The sequence below is a fragment of the Apus apus genome, chromosome W (genome assembly GCF_020740795.1).
Source record: "Apus apus isolate bApuApu2 chromosome W, bApuApu2.pri.cur, whole genome shotgun sequence".
Classification (NCBI taxonomy): Eukaryota; Metazoa; Chordata; class Aves; order Apodiformes; family Apodidae; genus Apus; species Apus apus.
Window position 1 is genome coordinate 468,017 of NC_067311.1, and position 17,667 is coordinate 485,683.

The window sequence follows — 17,667 nt, forward strand, 5'->3', positions numbered from 1 at the left end:
CTTCTTGAAACATCATTGGTCACAATATTATCCCTTCATCCTCTGATTAATTCTTTGCCCTTATTGATCAGCTTAGAGGGCAGAGTGAAAAAAGAAATAAGCAGGGATGGAGTTTTGTGTTTTAAACCTTTCAGTCATTTCAAGTTCTAGAAAACAGTTCCATGATTTAAAAAATTTGATAAATATATATAATACACTCTTTACTTTAATCCTACCAGTGAATAAGTAAACTGAACACAGGGATGTGCACATGAATGCTGTTTCTTCATTTTTCTGATCAAGCACAGGTCAAAAATGTGAAGATGTCACCATTTCTCACCTAAAGACTTGCAGACTAAGATTGTGGCTTCTTCCAGGAGCTTTAAGTCAGCACTAGGAGAGGAGGAAAAGAAAATCAAAATGGTTACAAAAGTAATTAGATTCCTCCACTTGAAGTTAAAATTCATTACAAAACAGTAGTGAAATATTTCTACCCAGCACTTAGTTTTCCCAAGCCATTAGCTGGTTTATGCAGGTATCACAGAAGCACAGAAGGGTTAAGGTGAGAAGGGATGTTTGGAGGTCACCTTCTCCAACCTCCCTGCTCAAGCAGGGCCACCTTGAGCCAGCTACCTGGGACCACATCCAGGTGGCTTTTGCATGTTTCCAAGGACAGGGACTTCACAACCTCTCTGAACAACCCCTTCCAGTGCTTGCTCACTCTAGTACCAGGCAGGACAAAGTGCATTTGAAGTACAGTGGCAAGAAAACACCAAACTCATATTCAAAATTGTTTGTCAAAGTGTTGTCACTACATCATTTGTGTGACTACAACCTTTGTGGCTTCAATCCTGCCATGTTGCTTTATGCTACTGAAAATACACCTAGAACAGCAGCCTACAGAGAGAACTTAGTATTTTCAAGAACATCTAAGGATAAAGTTAAGAGTCCTCAACCTGACATTTAACCTCCAGCTAAGCACCACTACCCTGTAACTAATGTTATTGTAATGCAACAATTGCAACACCAAACTTCTCCTAACCCTATTAACTACCTGTTGGTGTCCTGGTGAAACCCACCAGCTGAGAAGGACAAGAAAGCACTAAAGCAAAACCTGTCAACAACCCCTGAAAGCAAACACCAGCTGCATCAAACACACAAAAAGGTCTTCATATATTCTCTTACTACAAACCTACCAGGTACAGATTAACTGATCCCCCAAAACAAGACGACAAATAATAATCAGATATTGTGTCCAATACCACATTAAGCAATATGAAAGTGTCCCAATATTAACACCTAAAGGGCAGCCTGTTCCACTGCTTCCCCACCCTCATCATAAAAAGGTTTTTCCTTATATCTAGTCTTAATCTCCCTTTGTAGAATCATAGGGGCTAGAAGGGACCTCTGGAGATTATAAAGTCCAACCCCCTGCTGCAGCAGGAACACCCAGGGCAGGTCACACAGGAATGTGTCCAGATGGGTCTGGAAAGTCTCCAGAGAAGGAGACTCCACAGCCTCTCTGGGCAGCCTGTCCCAGGGCTCTGTCACCCTCACAGGAAAGAGGTTTCTCCTCCTGGTGAGGTGGAACTTCCTGTGCTGTCACTTGGTGCAGTGACAGAATATGGGGTAATGGTTTTAAACTGGAGGAGGGGAGATTTAGGTTGGACATCAGGAAGAAATTCTTCACCGTGAGGGTAGTAAAGTGATGGAACAGGTTGCCCAGGGAGGCTGTGGCTGCCCCCTCCCTGGAGGTGTTCAAGGCCAGGTTGGATGAGGTTTGTGCAGCCTGGTCTGGTGGGAGGTGTCCCTGCTCATAGCAGGGGGGTTGGAACCTGAAGAGCTTTAAGGTCCCTTCCAACCTTCACCATTCTGTGATTCCATGATAAGAGGTTTCAATGTGGCAATGATTACTGCAAGAGAAAGTATTTGCATATAGACTTACTTATCAACATTATAAGAATGACCCAAACCACAGAAGAAAACTACCCCCTTTAACAGAGAATGAAAGAACAAAAAAAAAAAAAAGAGAGAACAGCTTTCCTGACAGTTTTTTCTTCTAAGTAAAGCTTTTTTCTTTGCCATCAAACACAAACCAAAAGAATCAGCCCATTCAATAAATTCAAATGCTGACTTTAATGGACTAGTTGGAGCAAAGACATCAAAGAATAAAAAGCTGCAGATAATTTATTGTCCCAATTAAAAAATGCACCATATTAAGGCAACATAAAAAGTTGCTGGCTTTTATGTATTCCCATTAAAGGCTCTTGCACACTAGTCTTGAACCAACCACTCCTTAAAAACTCCAGGGAAGGAACAAAGAGGAACAGTAAATATTAAGCACATGATTTTCAGCAAGTTGTGTGTTAGTTAACTCTGGTTTAAGTTTTCCAGCAGGAAAGAACTGTTAACTACCACCACCACTAAGGAGGGGGCATTCCTGGTAGCAGCTTGTAGGAGAGCCAGAGAAACACAAAGGGCTGCCTAAATTCAGAGCTAAAACCCCAAAGTAAATTTCACAGCTCTTGTTCAAAACAGTAACTTTCAAAAGTCATCCAGAAAAGCTGTATTTTATTTTTCCAATATCCCAACATTACTCAGATTGATCAGTCAGCTACTTGAAATGTAGAAAGTGGCAGATTCAAGGTTTTATATTCTTTTAATTCAGCTCCATTCTGTGCAATAAATAAGGATCCACGAAGGAAAAAAGAAGGTGCAGGAGTGTGAATTTGGGCCACTAAGTTTCCCCAGTTCAAGAGGAACAGGGATTTACTTGAGAGAGTCCAACAAAAGGCTATAAGGATGATGAAGGGACTGGAACAACTGCCTGATGAGGAAAGGCTGAGAGACCTGGGGATGTTTATTCTGGAGAAAAGAAGACTGAGGGGGGATCTAATTAATGTCTATCAATACATGAGGGCAGCAAGAAGGCAGGGACAAGCTCTTGTCACTTGTGCCCTGTGACAGGATGAGGGGCAGTGGATTCAAACTGGAGCCCAGGAAGTTCCACCTGAACATGGGGAAGAACTTCTTTCCTGGGAGGGTGACAGAGCCCTGGGACAGGCTGCCCAGAGAGGCTGTGGAGTCTCCTTCTCTGGAGACTTTCCAGACCCATCTGGACACGTTCCTGTGTGACCTGCCCTGGGTGTTCCTGCTGCAGCAGGGGGCTTGGACTTGATGATCGCCAGAGGTCCCTTCCAATCCCAACCATTCTGTGATTCTGTGAAGTACTACGTAATGTCTGAAACCAGAAGTTTCTCAGCAGACACATCTGCAGCCCATAGGGATTTTACCTGCTTAGCACCCATGACCTGTTTTACAGAAGAGATCACAACACACCTTTTCCAGTGAAAAGCATAAGGAAACCTAAAACTAAATTGCTGGCAGCTTTTCCTTTTACTCTCTCTTATGCATATATTAATCATCTCCTACCACTCTTAAATTGTGTAGGGCCCCAGTGGTTTTACCTCCCAAATACTCCAGACTTGCTCTGTTACCATCACTCATGCCAGGGAGTCATGGGCAGTGAGCAGGGATCCACCAGCAGCTCATTTCTGACTCCTGAAGGCTCCTTCATAATCAGGGTCTGTGAGTGCACAGACCAGAATTATTCCCACTTAATATTCCCTCTTACTACTTAAGAAACTCAACATTATGAAAGGAAGAACAAACAGCCCAGAAAAGCAGAATATTACACTCCCAGCAGCCAGCTCTTGCTTTGACCACGTGCTTCCATGTTCATTTTTGGCTGGCACAACAGGTTTAAGCAATCCCAAACTTCTAGTGCTGTGCCCCCCCAAAAATCAATCCCTCATTGTGCCAGAACTGTTCTGTGGTGTCATGCTATGAATCACTCTAGGGGATTAACTGGGCTGAAAAAATAAACACTCCTCTTTGCTGTGTTGTTTTCCAGACAGATTAGTTCCTGATGAAACCCACTGCAGATCCAAATAAACACTGGAAGGGATAGTGAAAGGGCAAGAGTATTTTGCATCGGGAACTGCTGACAGAGCCACAGTAACTTCCCAGTCAGTAGCACTGGTTTTTGGCAAACTTCATTCCCTCCTGCAAACCAACTTGTGCTCTTCACAGAAAGAGATAAAAAGTTAACTGGTCTGCTAATATAAACCAGTAAACACAAGCTAAAGGAGGACAAAGAAAGGAAAGAGTATGAAGTCCTGAGAAAGGGAAAGCATAAGGAAATGAAGACAGACAGCAGAGCTTAGAAAGCAGGGCCATCAAAAGATGAGATGGGGCACCACACCTTCATCTTCCTCAGAGTAGAAAGCCAGTAACTCACCACCACCCAGAACTCTGGGCTTCTGATTTTGGGGATGAAAAGACTATTGTTGCTCAGAAGATACAACACAACTTGGCAGCCTGAAAGATCTTCCCTTGGCAGCTGTGATCAGCAGCACCTGGACTAATTCAGAACAGCTTCTGTAAAGCAAAGCACTATCCACAGATTCCTCACTAGAGAGGAAAGGATACATGGAAAAAGGGTCAAAAATCCCCCAAACTTTATTATACACACAGATGTAAATTTTCCTTAAATGATCACAAGTCCCCTTTCCCTTTGTTGCAGATACTGGTTCCTTCCTGTGGGCAAGGCTTGATGCTGACAAGGTGAATTCGGCAGGCACCTGTCTCTGAAAGGCAGCAACCCACCCCAGCCCCACCACCTGCCACACGTTGCTGGGTTTTGGTTGGCTTGTTTTCTTGTGTTTGCTTTTCCTACTACCACACATTTTCCTATTACCTTCTCTCCATGGTTTTCTCCTCCTCTTTCCCTACAGCACAGAACAGAAAGCAGTGTCCAGAGAATTTCCCTGGGAATCACATCAGTCCCATCTTCACAACAATTTGAGGAAGCAGGTTAGACCATTCACTCTGGAATTACCAGTCAGGAAATTACCCCACTGAATTTCTCCAACAACACTTGCAAAAAATCCCCTACTAAAAACACAACACACAACTGGAAAAAGTGTGATGTGAAAAAAGAACTTCAAATTCTGCCCTGTTTGACAGGTGAAAACTGGCTCCTCTCCACAATAATCACAAGCTACCATCTTGCTCCTGTCAAAAGTATGACCTACTCTCAAGCCTCATTAAACCAAAGTGGCCTTAACTTGATATCTTTTGCAAGCTTTCCATCTCAGAAATTCACATGGACCTCTAGTGTTCTGTCCCTGCAGGCAAGGTGATCTGATTTAGACAATGGCTGAGTGTGCTGAGCAGCCAACACCATCTGACATCATTTGTCAAATGGTCCTCTCAGGTAGATGCAACTTAATGGGAAATTTCTGATTCCTTCCAATTATTAAGCTGCACAAAAGATGCATCTAAAAATATCTCTCTTCCAGCTGCCAGGCAAGAGCACCATCTGGTGTTCAGCTAATTAAACTTTCAACTTGGTTTGGGCTCAGATTTTTTGCCGGGTTTTTGTTTGGTTTTTAAATTTATGTTTCTTGTTGGAAATTTGTTTGGTGAGGTTTTTGTTGTGCTTTGGGTGTTTTTTTTTAAGCAAACTCACTCTGCACTGGATCTGACTGCATGAAATAGGCACCAAAAAGCTACATACAAAACAAGCTATGAAAAACTCCTTTACCTTGGTGGGGGGGAAGGAGGAACAATAGAACCACTGAAAAAACTTGCTGAGGTTTTATATAAAACTATTTCCCCCTAAAAACACCTCAAACCAATGTGGGATTGTATGATTTTTCAGAATATTGTCCACCTTGCTAGTCAGGGGTAGGCTGTAAGCAATTCTTGTATCTTCAGGGGTTCTTAGAGAGAAATGGACTGCTCCTTCACCCACTGCTTTGCAACACTATCTTCTTGTTCCCCTCTGGCTGTTCACTCCATGCAAAAGACAAAATCCTCCTTCCTCCTCCTCATGCATTACAAAAAAATCACACCTGGTAAATGCCTCCCAGTTGCTTAGCTTAACCATTTTCCCTCCCAATTTTCCTTTTGCTGATTTTTTTTTTCCTTCAGTGAGCTTTCTTTTAACTAGCAACACTCTGTTCTAGCTAAGGCTGATAAGACACTGGAATGTTTTTCTAACTGCTGGGGCTTCACGGTCGCACCTTCACTCTGCCGGCTCAGACACTACGGGGAGATCTGTGACCCCCCCGTGGGAGGCTGAGTTAGACAGACAGCAAAACTGGCCAGAGATGTTCCATTCCATAGAGCTACGTAAGCTCAGAGGAAGGTCAGAGATCACAGAAGACACCTTCCTTCCTGCTCCTTCTTCCCTTCTCTCCCGTCCATGGCCGGCGTCCGGGGAGGACTCCGTCCATCCAGCACCACCGACCCTTAGGCTGGAGCTCTCCTGACCCTCATCACTCTGCGCTTCCTCCAGCAGCAGCTCCGGGATTTCTCGGGACTGTTCCAGCTCAGGGGAGTGTGGTGGGAGTTGCTGGGGGTGGGGGGAGGCGAGAGGCTCTTGCACATACCTGAACATATCTGTATATAATTGTATATATGTTCTTATATCATTAGTGTTTCATTAAAGCTGTGTAGTTGAGTTTTCAATCCAGCCAAGTCTCTCTTTTTCTCTCTCTCCTTCCCTACCTGGGGGGGAGGGGATCGAGAGCCTTGTTGTCGGACCTGAGTCAAACGCTGACAAGTGCAAAGACATACAAAACCCAAATTTTTGCAATTTAGGAAATATTTCTGCAGAGACAGCATGTCAAGTTTCTTTTTTAAAATGTGAAAGAGGAGGGGAAGTAAGCCATACAGATGAAGAACCTCAACAGCTAACCTATAGTTAAGTTACAGAAGCTACACAATTCATTAAGTTCAAGGGCAACACCATCTGTTGGAGTCTTCAGCAACTCCAGAAAAGCCAGAGGTTAGCTCAAAAAAGAACCATTAAAGCTCCACCTCAACATTACAGCCCCTACTTCTGATCTTTTCCAGCTTCCAAGAGTGTAAATAGCAATTGCAGCTATCATGAAGAAGAAAAGAACCCTCAGGAATGGAAAAGGTGGTGGAAACAGCTTCCTAAAATTAGAATGAACAGGCATTTCTTCCTCTGCTACCTAAACCAGGAATCATGAACAAAACCACTCAGTTGCTTTCAGACTTGTCACTTCTAGAAATATACTAGCAAGGTTTAGTTCTTCAACAAGCACCTTCTTACCTGTTGGTTGGGGTGGTAAAGCTGAAGGAGAGCAGCTGATTCCAGAATGGGTCATTCTCAGAGATGGGCTCTGCTCCTGATAACTTTTTCAAGTACTCATTTTCTGGAAGCTCACTGATGCTGCTGATGTTGGCTCCCATCTTCTTTATCTGGCAAATCCCTTTCTAAATTTGCATTTCTTGAAGGAGAAAGAAAAAAAAGGAAAGAGAAACATTTTATGCCTTTTGCACAAATAAGGAATACGCAGATGAGCTATCAGTAAAGCTTCTCTTCATTAATTTGAACAATTGCTGAAAGGTGAAAAACAGGCACATAGGAAGGCATGAAAAAGATTGTCTTTCAACCAATGCAGGACAACATCATCTTCATCCAAGGGAGTTAAAAGTTAGTGCTAAACACTTCAGTCATTCTCTCACTTGGATTTTCTTAAATTACACTCTGCCAGAAATACAGTTACAGTTATATCAATATCAAGGCTGCTCCCAGTAGGGAAAACTGCAGGGAATTCACTATTTCAGCAGGGGTGTTAGGTTGACAAGCTACTCAAAAATATGTTTTCCAATTGAATTCACACGGATACCAAGGCAAATTGCTCCTGTTGTCAAGAAAGGGAGTCTACCATGAAGCTAATTCCTGGGTGCCATCAGTGATCTACACCTTGAAAGCCCCCGAGTAGACACAGCCATTATCAGTGCTGCACAGAAAACCTCCAAGGGAGAAAAGGTGCTACTGACTCTACATGAACCTCCAGAACTCTGTGAAATAATCTGCTTTTTGAAGCAACACCACAGAAGTTGGCAGAGACACTCCAAAACCTATCATTACTACCTGTGTTGCACTTGATCTGTACAGAGGAGATTCCAGCTCTCCTTGCTGGTATCAGCACTTCTCACCTTTATAAACTATTTAATTAAAAAGAAAAAACCCCACCATGATGCTATGAACTAGGTGCCAGGGATGTTCCTAAGCATCTGACACCTTTCCAGGACACCAGCTTCAATAACCTTCTATCTTTTGAAAATAAATAAACTTTTAAAGCTATTAGTCACAGTTATATGGAAAAAACCCACCCTCATCAAGATAAAAGCTCTGTGCAATGTATTACTGTGTAACCTAAATACCCCTGAGCTGGCATAAGACACATGGAACTGGAATTGTCAAGAGTTGGAAGGGACCTCTAGAGATCATCCAGTCCAGTTCTCCCATTAAAACAGGATCCCCTGGAGCACATTCCTCAGGACTGCATCCAAGGGTGCCTGGAGTATCTCCAGAGAAGGAGACTCCACACCCTCCCTGGGCAGCCTGTCCCAGGGTTCTGTCACCCTCACCATGAAGAAGTTTCTCCTCAGATTTTAGTGTCACTTCCCATGTTCCAGCTTGTGTCCATTGCCCCTCATCCTGTCCCTGGGAACTACTGAGCAGGGTCTGGCTCCATCCTCCCTGCACCCACCCTGAGATACTTGTAGGCATTGATAAGGTCTCCCCTCAGCCTTCTCCTCTCCAGGCTGAACAGTCCCAGCTCTCTCAGCCTTTCCTCATCAGGGAGATGCTCCAATCCCCCCATCATAGTTGAACAGAAGAACAGGAAGAGCTGTATCAGATGTGAGCTACTACCCAGCAGCAACTCCTCCCTTGGTCTCACCTAAGATCCAGGATCTGTTTCAAGAATCACCCCAGTACTGATTCTCTTCAGACACATCATCTTTCCAGAAGCAACCACTTCCAGAAAAGACCATGCTCGTAGCAACTGAGATGAATAAAGAACAGCACAAAGAAATGACAAGAAACTTACTAAAAAATTCAGAGATGCAAAGACAAGCTGCAATGTTTGCAGCCATCATGGAGGCCATCTGAATAACTTCAAGATTTAGAGCAAATGCACAGCACCCAAATATTTCAGAAGCAACAAAATACCATCACAGAGAGAGATTAGAATATAGGAGACTATTAAGCAATACAGGGGTCTTTAAAAGGTGAGATCCTACCAAAAAAAAGGAGGAAAATGTTTCTTCTTTTCTAATTTTGGGGACTACTTGGAGGAAGAGAAATGTAGAAGTGGCCTAGGAGTGGAAAATGGAAGTTTGTGCAGGGAATTCTGTGGAGAAGCATTAAAGGGTTACAAAATGTAATTAGATTAAGAGGATTTCCAGAACTTTGGTTCAATGTTTACTCACAGAACAGAATGAATGCATCTGATTTGAATATAAATTCTGCTGCTTCAAAGAAAAAAGCCTTGAACTTTCAAATAGAATCAGTACCCAAGCTGAAGTGCATCAGAAACCAGTTTGCATAATATACAGGAATACTGGATCACCACTTGGAAGAACCAAGGTGCAGCTTGTACATGGACATCTCAACTCTGCAGCCCCTGGTTTGCACAAACCCAACTACTTCAGAACCCAACAACAACGCTGCTGGATCCATATGTGGGCTCAAGTCCTTCCCCTGCACCTTTGAGAGACTTCAAAGTCATGTATTTAAATCTCATTTCTTGGGAGGACAGATAGTTCGTGTCTGCCTCAGGTTCCCATCCTGCTCATGCCTTCCAGCTCACTTGCTCCAAGATGAACACCTAAAGGAGAAGATAAACAAGAGGTAGCCTTCAAATTCCTCTACCTTAACCTCTAATTCTTGAGTTCTCCTTGTGACCAGGCCCTGAATTCTTAGCCCATCCTCCTAAGACAATTAACCCCTCTCTACTCTGTTTCACAAGCTATTCTCACAGCCTGCAGCTCCCAGAACTCCCCAGTTATCCCATTTCCCCAGTTGAACCCATTTTCCCAGCAATACAAGAGGGATGGGAACAGGCTGCAAAGCTAGTTCTTGAGAGGAGCCTGTACACTTTCCAGATGACCTGCAGCACCCCAGTAGATTTAAATTCCATTCCAACAAATCCCTCCAAATAAAAGTGCTATAAAAGCAAGTGAGGAGAAAATATTTAGTACTTTCAGAGCCAGTGTCAAATTCACATTGCCCAAAACTGTGCCCACTTCTCTGGCCAAAGACAAGCAACAGAGCATTTTGTTGGCTACAAACCTTCATGAGGTCTCCCTGTGACCTACTGCCCAGCTGGCTCCTTCCAAACTGCAGAAACTGGGTTTATTTTCCCCAAGAGTGTCTCCTCAGAGTGCCAGAAAAACAATTATTTCTATTAAATAAATATCAAGCTGATTATATTTTCTCCACTACATAAAATATCAAGCCACTGAGATCTGTCTAAAGAATCCAATTGCTGCTCAAGTGCTTGCAGCAGCAGGCAGTAGAAATGTGGACTTGAAGAGCTTTTCCTTTTACTCATTTGGGAGTCAACAAATCTTAGATCAATCAAAACAACTTGCAGATTTTTCTCCAGAAGGTTCCCCCCCCCAGAATGTTACATTCACTCTACTCCCCTGAAGTAAAAACCTCAGCAAGTTCTACAGATACTATAGGTGACCATACTTAGAAGCAACACACAACAGCTGTAACAAAGCTAACTCCTTCCATCAGGAATTCATGTTCCCTCCAAACCTGAAGTGCCCTGTGATGATTTTTATGGTGCAGCCTGAGCACCTTCAGCTCCTACAGCCTCAACAGCCCAGCTTTAAAAACATAAAACATTTCTGAGGAACTCCAGCCACCAGGTGATAAGAGGAAACAAGTTTTTCCTTTGGAAAAATGACACTAGAAAAATGTCTTAAAATCATTTAAAATTTTAAAAAGTAGATATCAAGATGTAATTTCCCAGCCCCCAATGCTTTATCTCAGATGGTTACATGTTATCCATGGTCCCCAACACATTTCCAAGACAGATGCTGTTCTTCATTCACCACCCTAAATCATATTCAAATATGCTATTGAACAGCAGACACATTTCTTTTAGAAACAGCTGAGAATATCACTCAAACATCTAATCTCTTCAGTTTGCAAATTGCTTTGGATTCAAAGGCATTTCTGCTGTGCCTCTCTCACTGCATGCTGGCTGAAGCAGCACAGGTACAAATCTGTAGATGACACAAAAGCTTGGGCCAGTATTTAGAATGGAATACTATTTTTTAAACTCCTAGGTTTTAAATTTTAAGTCCTCACCCAGAATTTTCCCTAAACTTTCACTTCCACAACAGTCCCAGCTGCTCCAGGGGACCTCAAAGTCACTCCTGAAGACAAGGTTAAACAAATTCTGCTCCCTCATGTGCTGAAGTGAGATAAGGACAAGAAACACCAAATAATAGGAAATCCCCTTATCCAGAAAACTCACTCCTACCCCCAGCAGTAAATTACCAACTAAATCTGGTTTTCCCCCTTGAAATACACTGAATAAATGCATAGTTCATAAAAAAAAAGCTACATCTTCTCTTGACAAGGAATGAATCTACTTGTTTGCTCAAAAAATAAAGAAACCAATTGACTTGATAGTAAATTAATACAGTATTATTACCTCGACCAACAACAACTCTTTCTAAATAAGCTGGGAACACTCCCAAGGAATCACAGTCTGGTCTGCAAGTGTCATGCTCTACTAAACCCAACATCTGCTCAGTCCCAGAACTTGGCTCCACACTGCAGAAGCAGATGCTTCAGAGTAAACACCAGGGAGTTTGTTTTGCACATCAGGATTCATTCCAATATCAAATAGCTGGGAGTAGAAATAAATCTTGAGTTTTCTGTCCCTTCTGAAAGATTGTTAATATTAATTATTAACAATGTTTACCAGAAGATAATTTTTCCTCTGCAAGTTCAAAGCAGTTCAGTGGTACATACATGCTGTGTCTGAGGGTAACTCAAGACACAGTTTGTGTTTGGAAAAACAACCTTGTCATACTCTCTAAGCCTTCTACTTAAATAATTTCAGACAAGTAATTAAGTATTAAATCTCCTACTGATCTCAAAACTTGCCAATGCTGACATGTCACTAATCACTCCAGTATAGCCAGCTCCCCCTTCCAAAACTGTCCTTGCCATGACTGGCTAGTTGAGTCTGCAGACAACCTGAATAATACTGATTATATAGACTTTTTCTTTTTTTTAATTACTACTTCAAAGTGCAGGAGCACAGTCACACAATTTTACCGTGCAATCTGAGAGCTGGTTTCTAGGTTGGGTCTTCAATACAAGCATACAAAAAATAAATTATGTGATGCTACTGTAGATTGGAAAACCTAACATTTCATTTCCACATAGAACAGCACTTTGGTTCCCTTTATGGTTTGCTGCTTATAACTAAAAGAAATTGATATGGTTTTCCTTTCAATGTCACTGCAAGATGAAAACAGATGAGCTGTAAAGCTGCTTCTTCAAGTATCAGCAAAGCTGCTGCACTCAGGTTTTTGGCTGATTCCCATTTACATTCAAGAACTGTAGATTTCAGACCCTCTTTCACCCCTGAGATATTAAAACATCCCACAAAATCCAATCCTAAAGCTTCCCACACAGTTATGAGACTACGGCAATATATAAATAATTCCCCACTGTCCTGCTTTGAGCCAGGATGAAGCCAATTTCCCTTTTTACTCTTTTTTTTTTTTTTCCTTCAGTGAGCTTTCTTTTAACTAGCAACACTCTGTTCTAGCTAAGGCTGATAAGACAGTGGAATGTTTTTCTAACTGCTGGGGCTTCACGGTCGCACCTTCACTCTGCCGGCTCAGACACTACGGGGAGATCTGTGACCCCCCCGTGGGAGGCTGAGTTAGACAGACAGCAAAACTGGCCAGAGATGTTCCATTCCATAGAGCTACGTAAGCTCAGAGGAAGGTCAGAGATCACAGAAGACACCTTCCTTCCTGCTCCTTCTTCCCTTCTCTCCCGTCCATGGCCGGCATCCGGGGAGGACTCCGTCCATCCAGCACCACCGACCCTTAGGCTGGAGCTCTCCTGACCCTCATCACTCTGCGCTTCCTCCAGCAGCAGCTCCGGGATTTCTCGGGACTGTTCCAGCTCAGGGGAGTGTGGTGGGAGTTGCTGGGGGTGGGGGGAGGCAAGAGGCTCTTGCACATACCTGAACATATCTGTATATAATTGTATATATGTTCTTATATCATTAGTGTTTCATTAAAGCTGTGTAGTTGAGTTTTCAATCCAGCCAAGTCTCTCTCTTTTTCTCTCTCTCCTTCCCTACCTGGGGGGGAGGGGGAGGGGATCGAGAGCCTTGTTGTCGGACCTGACTCAAACGGTGGCACCCACACAACAGAAGACATACAAGGTATTAACTGCAGGTACCATTCAGCTCCAATAGCTGAATTTAGGGTCCACACAATAGACTTGAATTCTCTCTGTTCTTTCACATGACAACAGTATTTCAACCTAAGGATTAAATGCTTTGCAGACTCTCAGACACACGACATACCTACAGAACTTAGATACTGCATCCACAGAAAAAGATTAGTCTTAAAAAAAAACCCTTGTAGATGTATATTCATGAGTCAGGAGACTAAAGCACACCAGTTGGTGGTCTGAAGCAGCAGCATAGCCCTCAATTTATTAATGGGAAAAATTTATTCCATGGGAAATACTTTTTACCAGAGCAGAGAAAGCTGCAGTAAACCAGAAATCTTGCTGCTTCTTCCATCTTTATTCAGATTGTTAGAAATGAAATGTAGTGTTGATTTTGCATTCTAGTGTTAGAAACATAGTGTCGGGTTTGGTTCATATATATATATATACACATATATACTCTAGTGTTAGGAATATATAGTTTGCTTGAGATAAGTGAGATATCTGCACATTCCAATGACACCGGGAGTGGTTTACAGCCCAAGAAACTGAGGGACTTAATTGGGCTCCATCTGGGGGATCTGAACATGGAGAAGGATTTATGGCCCAAGATAAGACCGAACAAAGCCACTTCTATGTTGCTCCTAGGAGCAGGATGGCACCAGCAGGTATAGATCATCTTGTTAATTGGGAAGACAGCCAAGGGGGCAAGAAAGGTCAAAATTTGACCTTAAAAGGTAAAAAGTAACCTGCTAGAATGGAATGTGTAAACAGGGGCGGGAAACTTATAGGATAATTTGAAGCGTCGGATAGGCTGTAAACCCTGGAGTACCCAGCCAGTGGGGAAACAGGGGAGGGAACTTTGCGTCGGGAATAGGGAATATAAACCGTTATTCACCTTGCTATGGGTGTGCCTACTTGCTTAGGTCACCCATTCTTGCAAGAATATAAATAAGCTGTCCCTCGCTGAAGGATCTGTGTGGGCCTGCTCATTGGCACGACAGACGTTTCTCACAAATTTTGGGGGCTCGTCTGGGAGCTGAAGTCATCATCCAGGGAGCTGTCGTCTCCGAAGAACGGAAAGGTGCACCCCGTTGAGTTCAACGGTTCCGTGGATCGGCGGCGCTGGCTCCAGGGAGACCGACCAAGACCCGAGACTGGTTATAAACAGATCCCACGATCCACAGAGGGGGAAATAATGGATAAAGGAAAGTAGGCGCCCTGATATCGACCAGGCAGACTCTGTGCACGGACCAAGGTGAGAAAATTGACCGTTAAGTATTGCTTTGGTGGTCGGGGCCGGGGTGAGAAAACTGACTGTTAAGTATCACCCTGGTGGTTTGAGACTCGTGTGTGTGTGTGAGCGAGACGTACATTGGTACGAAGCGAGTGCGGAGTCCAACTTCGCGGTTCTGTTCTTCCGCGAGGAAAACAGCCGGAGAAGGACGAAGCGAGAGCAAAAGAGTGCAAGGAGAGTCTCGGGAATGAAAGAAAAGCGCTAGGCCTAGGGAGGATAAGGGAATATCCTCGGGAGCAATTCCTCCAGACAGTCCTTTAGGGAGGATGCTGCAGTACTGGGAAGTACTGGGAAGACATGTCAGGTACCAAAGGGAAGGATAAGAAGAAGATGATAAACTATTGTGTGTTTATCTGAACATGGGAACCCATACAGGGGCGGCATGTATTTTGGCCAAAGTATGGATCGGATAATAGCTGGCTGTGCCAGGATTTGCATTTCTATGTGAATGCAAAAATTCCTTTTTCTTTGGAGGAGTGTGAGTATGCTCTGTGCTGGATTACAGAGCGTCCCCAGGACCGTCCTGTTAACCCTCCTCCACCTCCTCACGACCCTGAGCTCCAGGAGAGTGTTGTAAATCATTCCTCTACTTCACACACTCCTGTGAATTCCTCTCCCCCTTTACAGCACCCTGAGCACTGTGACAGCACTTACAAGGAAGCTGCACGTGCTGCGAGTGCTTCCCCTTTGACAAACTTTCCAAAATTGAGAAGAAAATTGGAACAATGTAAAAGAGATTTGGAGAATTTTCCCATACAAGGGGGCAACCACCGACAGGCAGGCTCGGTGGAAGCTGTTTCCCCTCCGGGAAGTACCTCTTGGTCCCGGACAGGTGGGATGTGTCAGTGCCCCGCTGACAAGCACTGAGGTGCGGAACTTTAAAAAGGAAATGAAATCATTTATTGAGGACCCTGTCGGCTTATCTGAACAATTAGATCAATTTTTGGGTCCTAATTATTACTCCTGAACAGAATTAATGTCCATCATGAATATTCTGTTTAGTGGAGAAGAACGGGGAATGATTAGACGGGCGGCTCTGCAAGAATGGGAAAGGAGAAACCCCCCCCAGGCAAGGGGTAGTTCCCGCAGAGCAGAAATTCCCCAATGTGGATCCCAATTGGGATAATAATAACCCTGTACACCGGAATAATATGAAAGACCTGAGAGAACTAATAATACAGGGAATTAAAGAGGCTGCCCGAGATCCCAAAATTTTATTAAGGCATTTGAACTCCAGCAAGGGAAGGATGAGTCCCCATCAGATTTTTTACAAAGGTTACGGGATCAGATGAGGAAATATTCGGGCATGAACCCTGAGGATCCGGTGACCCAGGGTTTGTTAAAAGTACATTTTGTTACTAAGGCATGGCCAGACATTCAAAAGAAGATGCAGAACGTGTATGTGAATCAGGAGAAAGCGAAACAGAAACAGAAGGTTAAAATGATGGTTTGTACAATGGACCAGGTTGTGAAGCAGAGACTCGAACCCATAGTACAAGAGAGAGAGAGAGAGAGAGAGTGGAAACAGAGCCAAGAGAAGAGAGAACAGAGAATGAGAGCGAGAAGTGCAGAACAAAGTAGGAAATTATCAGGGCAAAGATTGTCTGGTAACCTCCCTTCAGCTGGATGTTATAACTGTGGCAAGCTGGGACATTTTAAAAAGCAGTGCCCAGACTTGAAGAGAGAAGGGAGGGTGATGTCAATGATGCATCTTGAAACTCAGGGGTTCTCTCAGTCCCACCCAGAGCCCTTGATAAATATAAAGGTGGGACCCCAGGAAGAAGAGGTAATCTTCTTGGTGGATACAGGAGCGAGCAGAACTTCTTTAAACTATGTTCCTCCTGGGCTAAAGTTAACCTGTCAACTAGTGTTTGTTGCAGGAATAGAGGGAGAAAAGTTTGGAGTTTCTACATTTGAACCTACAAGGCTTAAAATTGGGAATAGAAAAGCCCAGGGACAGTTGCTGTATGTTCCCGAGGCAGGGGGTAACCTATTGGGCAGGGACATGATTATACAATTGGGCTTGCAAATTAGAACTCACTCAGAATGTATGGTTATTGCTATGAATGTGTTAACAGAACAAGATGAGGCTGGAATAGATAAGGGAACGGCAAGAAATAAAACAAGCCACAGATTCACTTTTAATTATTTTTTTTTGGGTAAACAGGGCCTACGGGTCTCAAAGACAAAACTCCAATATGTGGAGGAAGAGGTTAAATATTTGGGACACCTTATTTCAGGAGGAAAGCGGAGAATTAGCCCTGAAAGGATTCAGGGAGTTGTAAATCTGTCACTTCCCTGGACAATATTGCTGCCTGTGGAGCAGCTCTGGGAGTTCTCACCCAAGAATGGAGGGGGAGCAACAGCCGGTGGCTTATCTGGCTAAACTTTTAGATCCAGTATCCCGGGGTTTGCCAGAGTGTGTGCAGACAGTGACAGCAACTGCTCTTTTGGTAGAAGAAAGCAAGAATTTAACTTTTGGGGAGAAATTAAGTGTAAGCACACCACATCAAGTAAATCCTGCCTCCTTTTTATGGAAAGGTGATAATGAAAACTTAGAGTTAGAACATAGTTGCTTGGACCTAATAAAATACCAAACCAAGGTCCGACCAGATCTTAAGGATATACCTTTGCATGCAGGACTTCAGCTGTTCACAGATGGATCTTCAAGAGTAATTCAGGGAAAGCGGCACAATGGATATGCTATTGTAGAAGGGGTAAGCAGTGAAGTCAAAGAAATGGGGCGGTTACCTAATGGATGGTCAGCCCAAACATGTGAGTTATATGCTCTCAACCAAGCACTACTGATGCTAGAAGGCAAGGAAGGAACAATTTACACTGATTCCAGATATGCCTTCGGAGTAGTGCATACCTTTGGGAAAATCTGGGAGGAGCGAGGACTGGTAAACAGTAAAGGGAAGGAGTTGGCCCATGGAGAACTTATTCAGCAAGTGCTGCAAAATTTGATGCTGCCAGAAGAAGTAGCAGTAGTGCATGTTAATGGGCATCAGAAAGGAAACTCACCACAAGCTAGAGGGAACAGGCTGGCAGATGA

General features: G+C 43.5%; 1 protein-coding gene across 1 annotated transcript in view; it reads right to left on the reverse strand.

Moving 5' to 3' along the window:
- DYM (dymeclin) overlaps positions 1-17,667 on the reverse strand; it is a 196,695-nt gene that overhangs the window by 172,714 nt on the left and 6,314 nt on the right. Inside the window, exons 2-3 of the mRNA XM_051641698.1 lie at positions 7,127-7,304; positions 320-372 (exon numbers count right to left, since the gene is read on the reverse strand). Coding sequence (XP_051497658.1) covers positions 320-372; positions 7,127-7,266 — 193 coding nt within the window. The 5' untranslated portion in view covers positions 7,267-7,304. The remainder of the gene's footprint in view (positions 1-319; positions 373-7,126; positions 7,305-17,667) is intronic.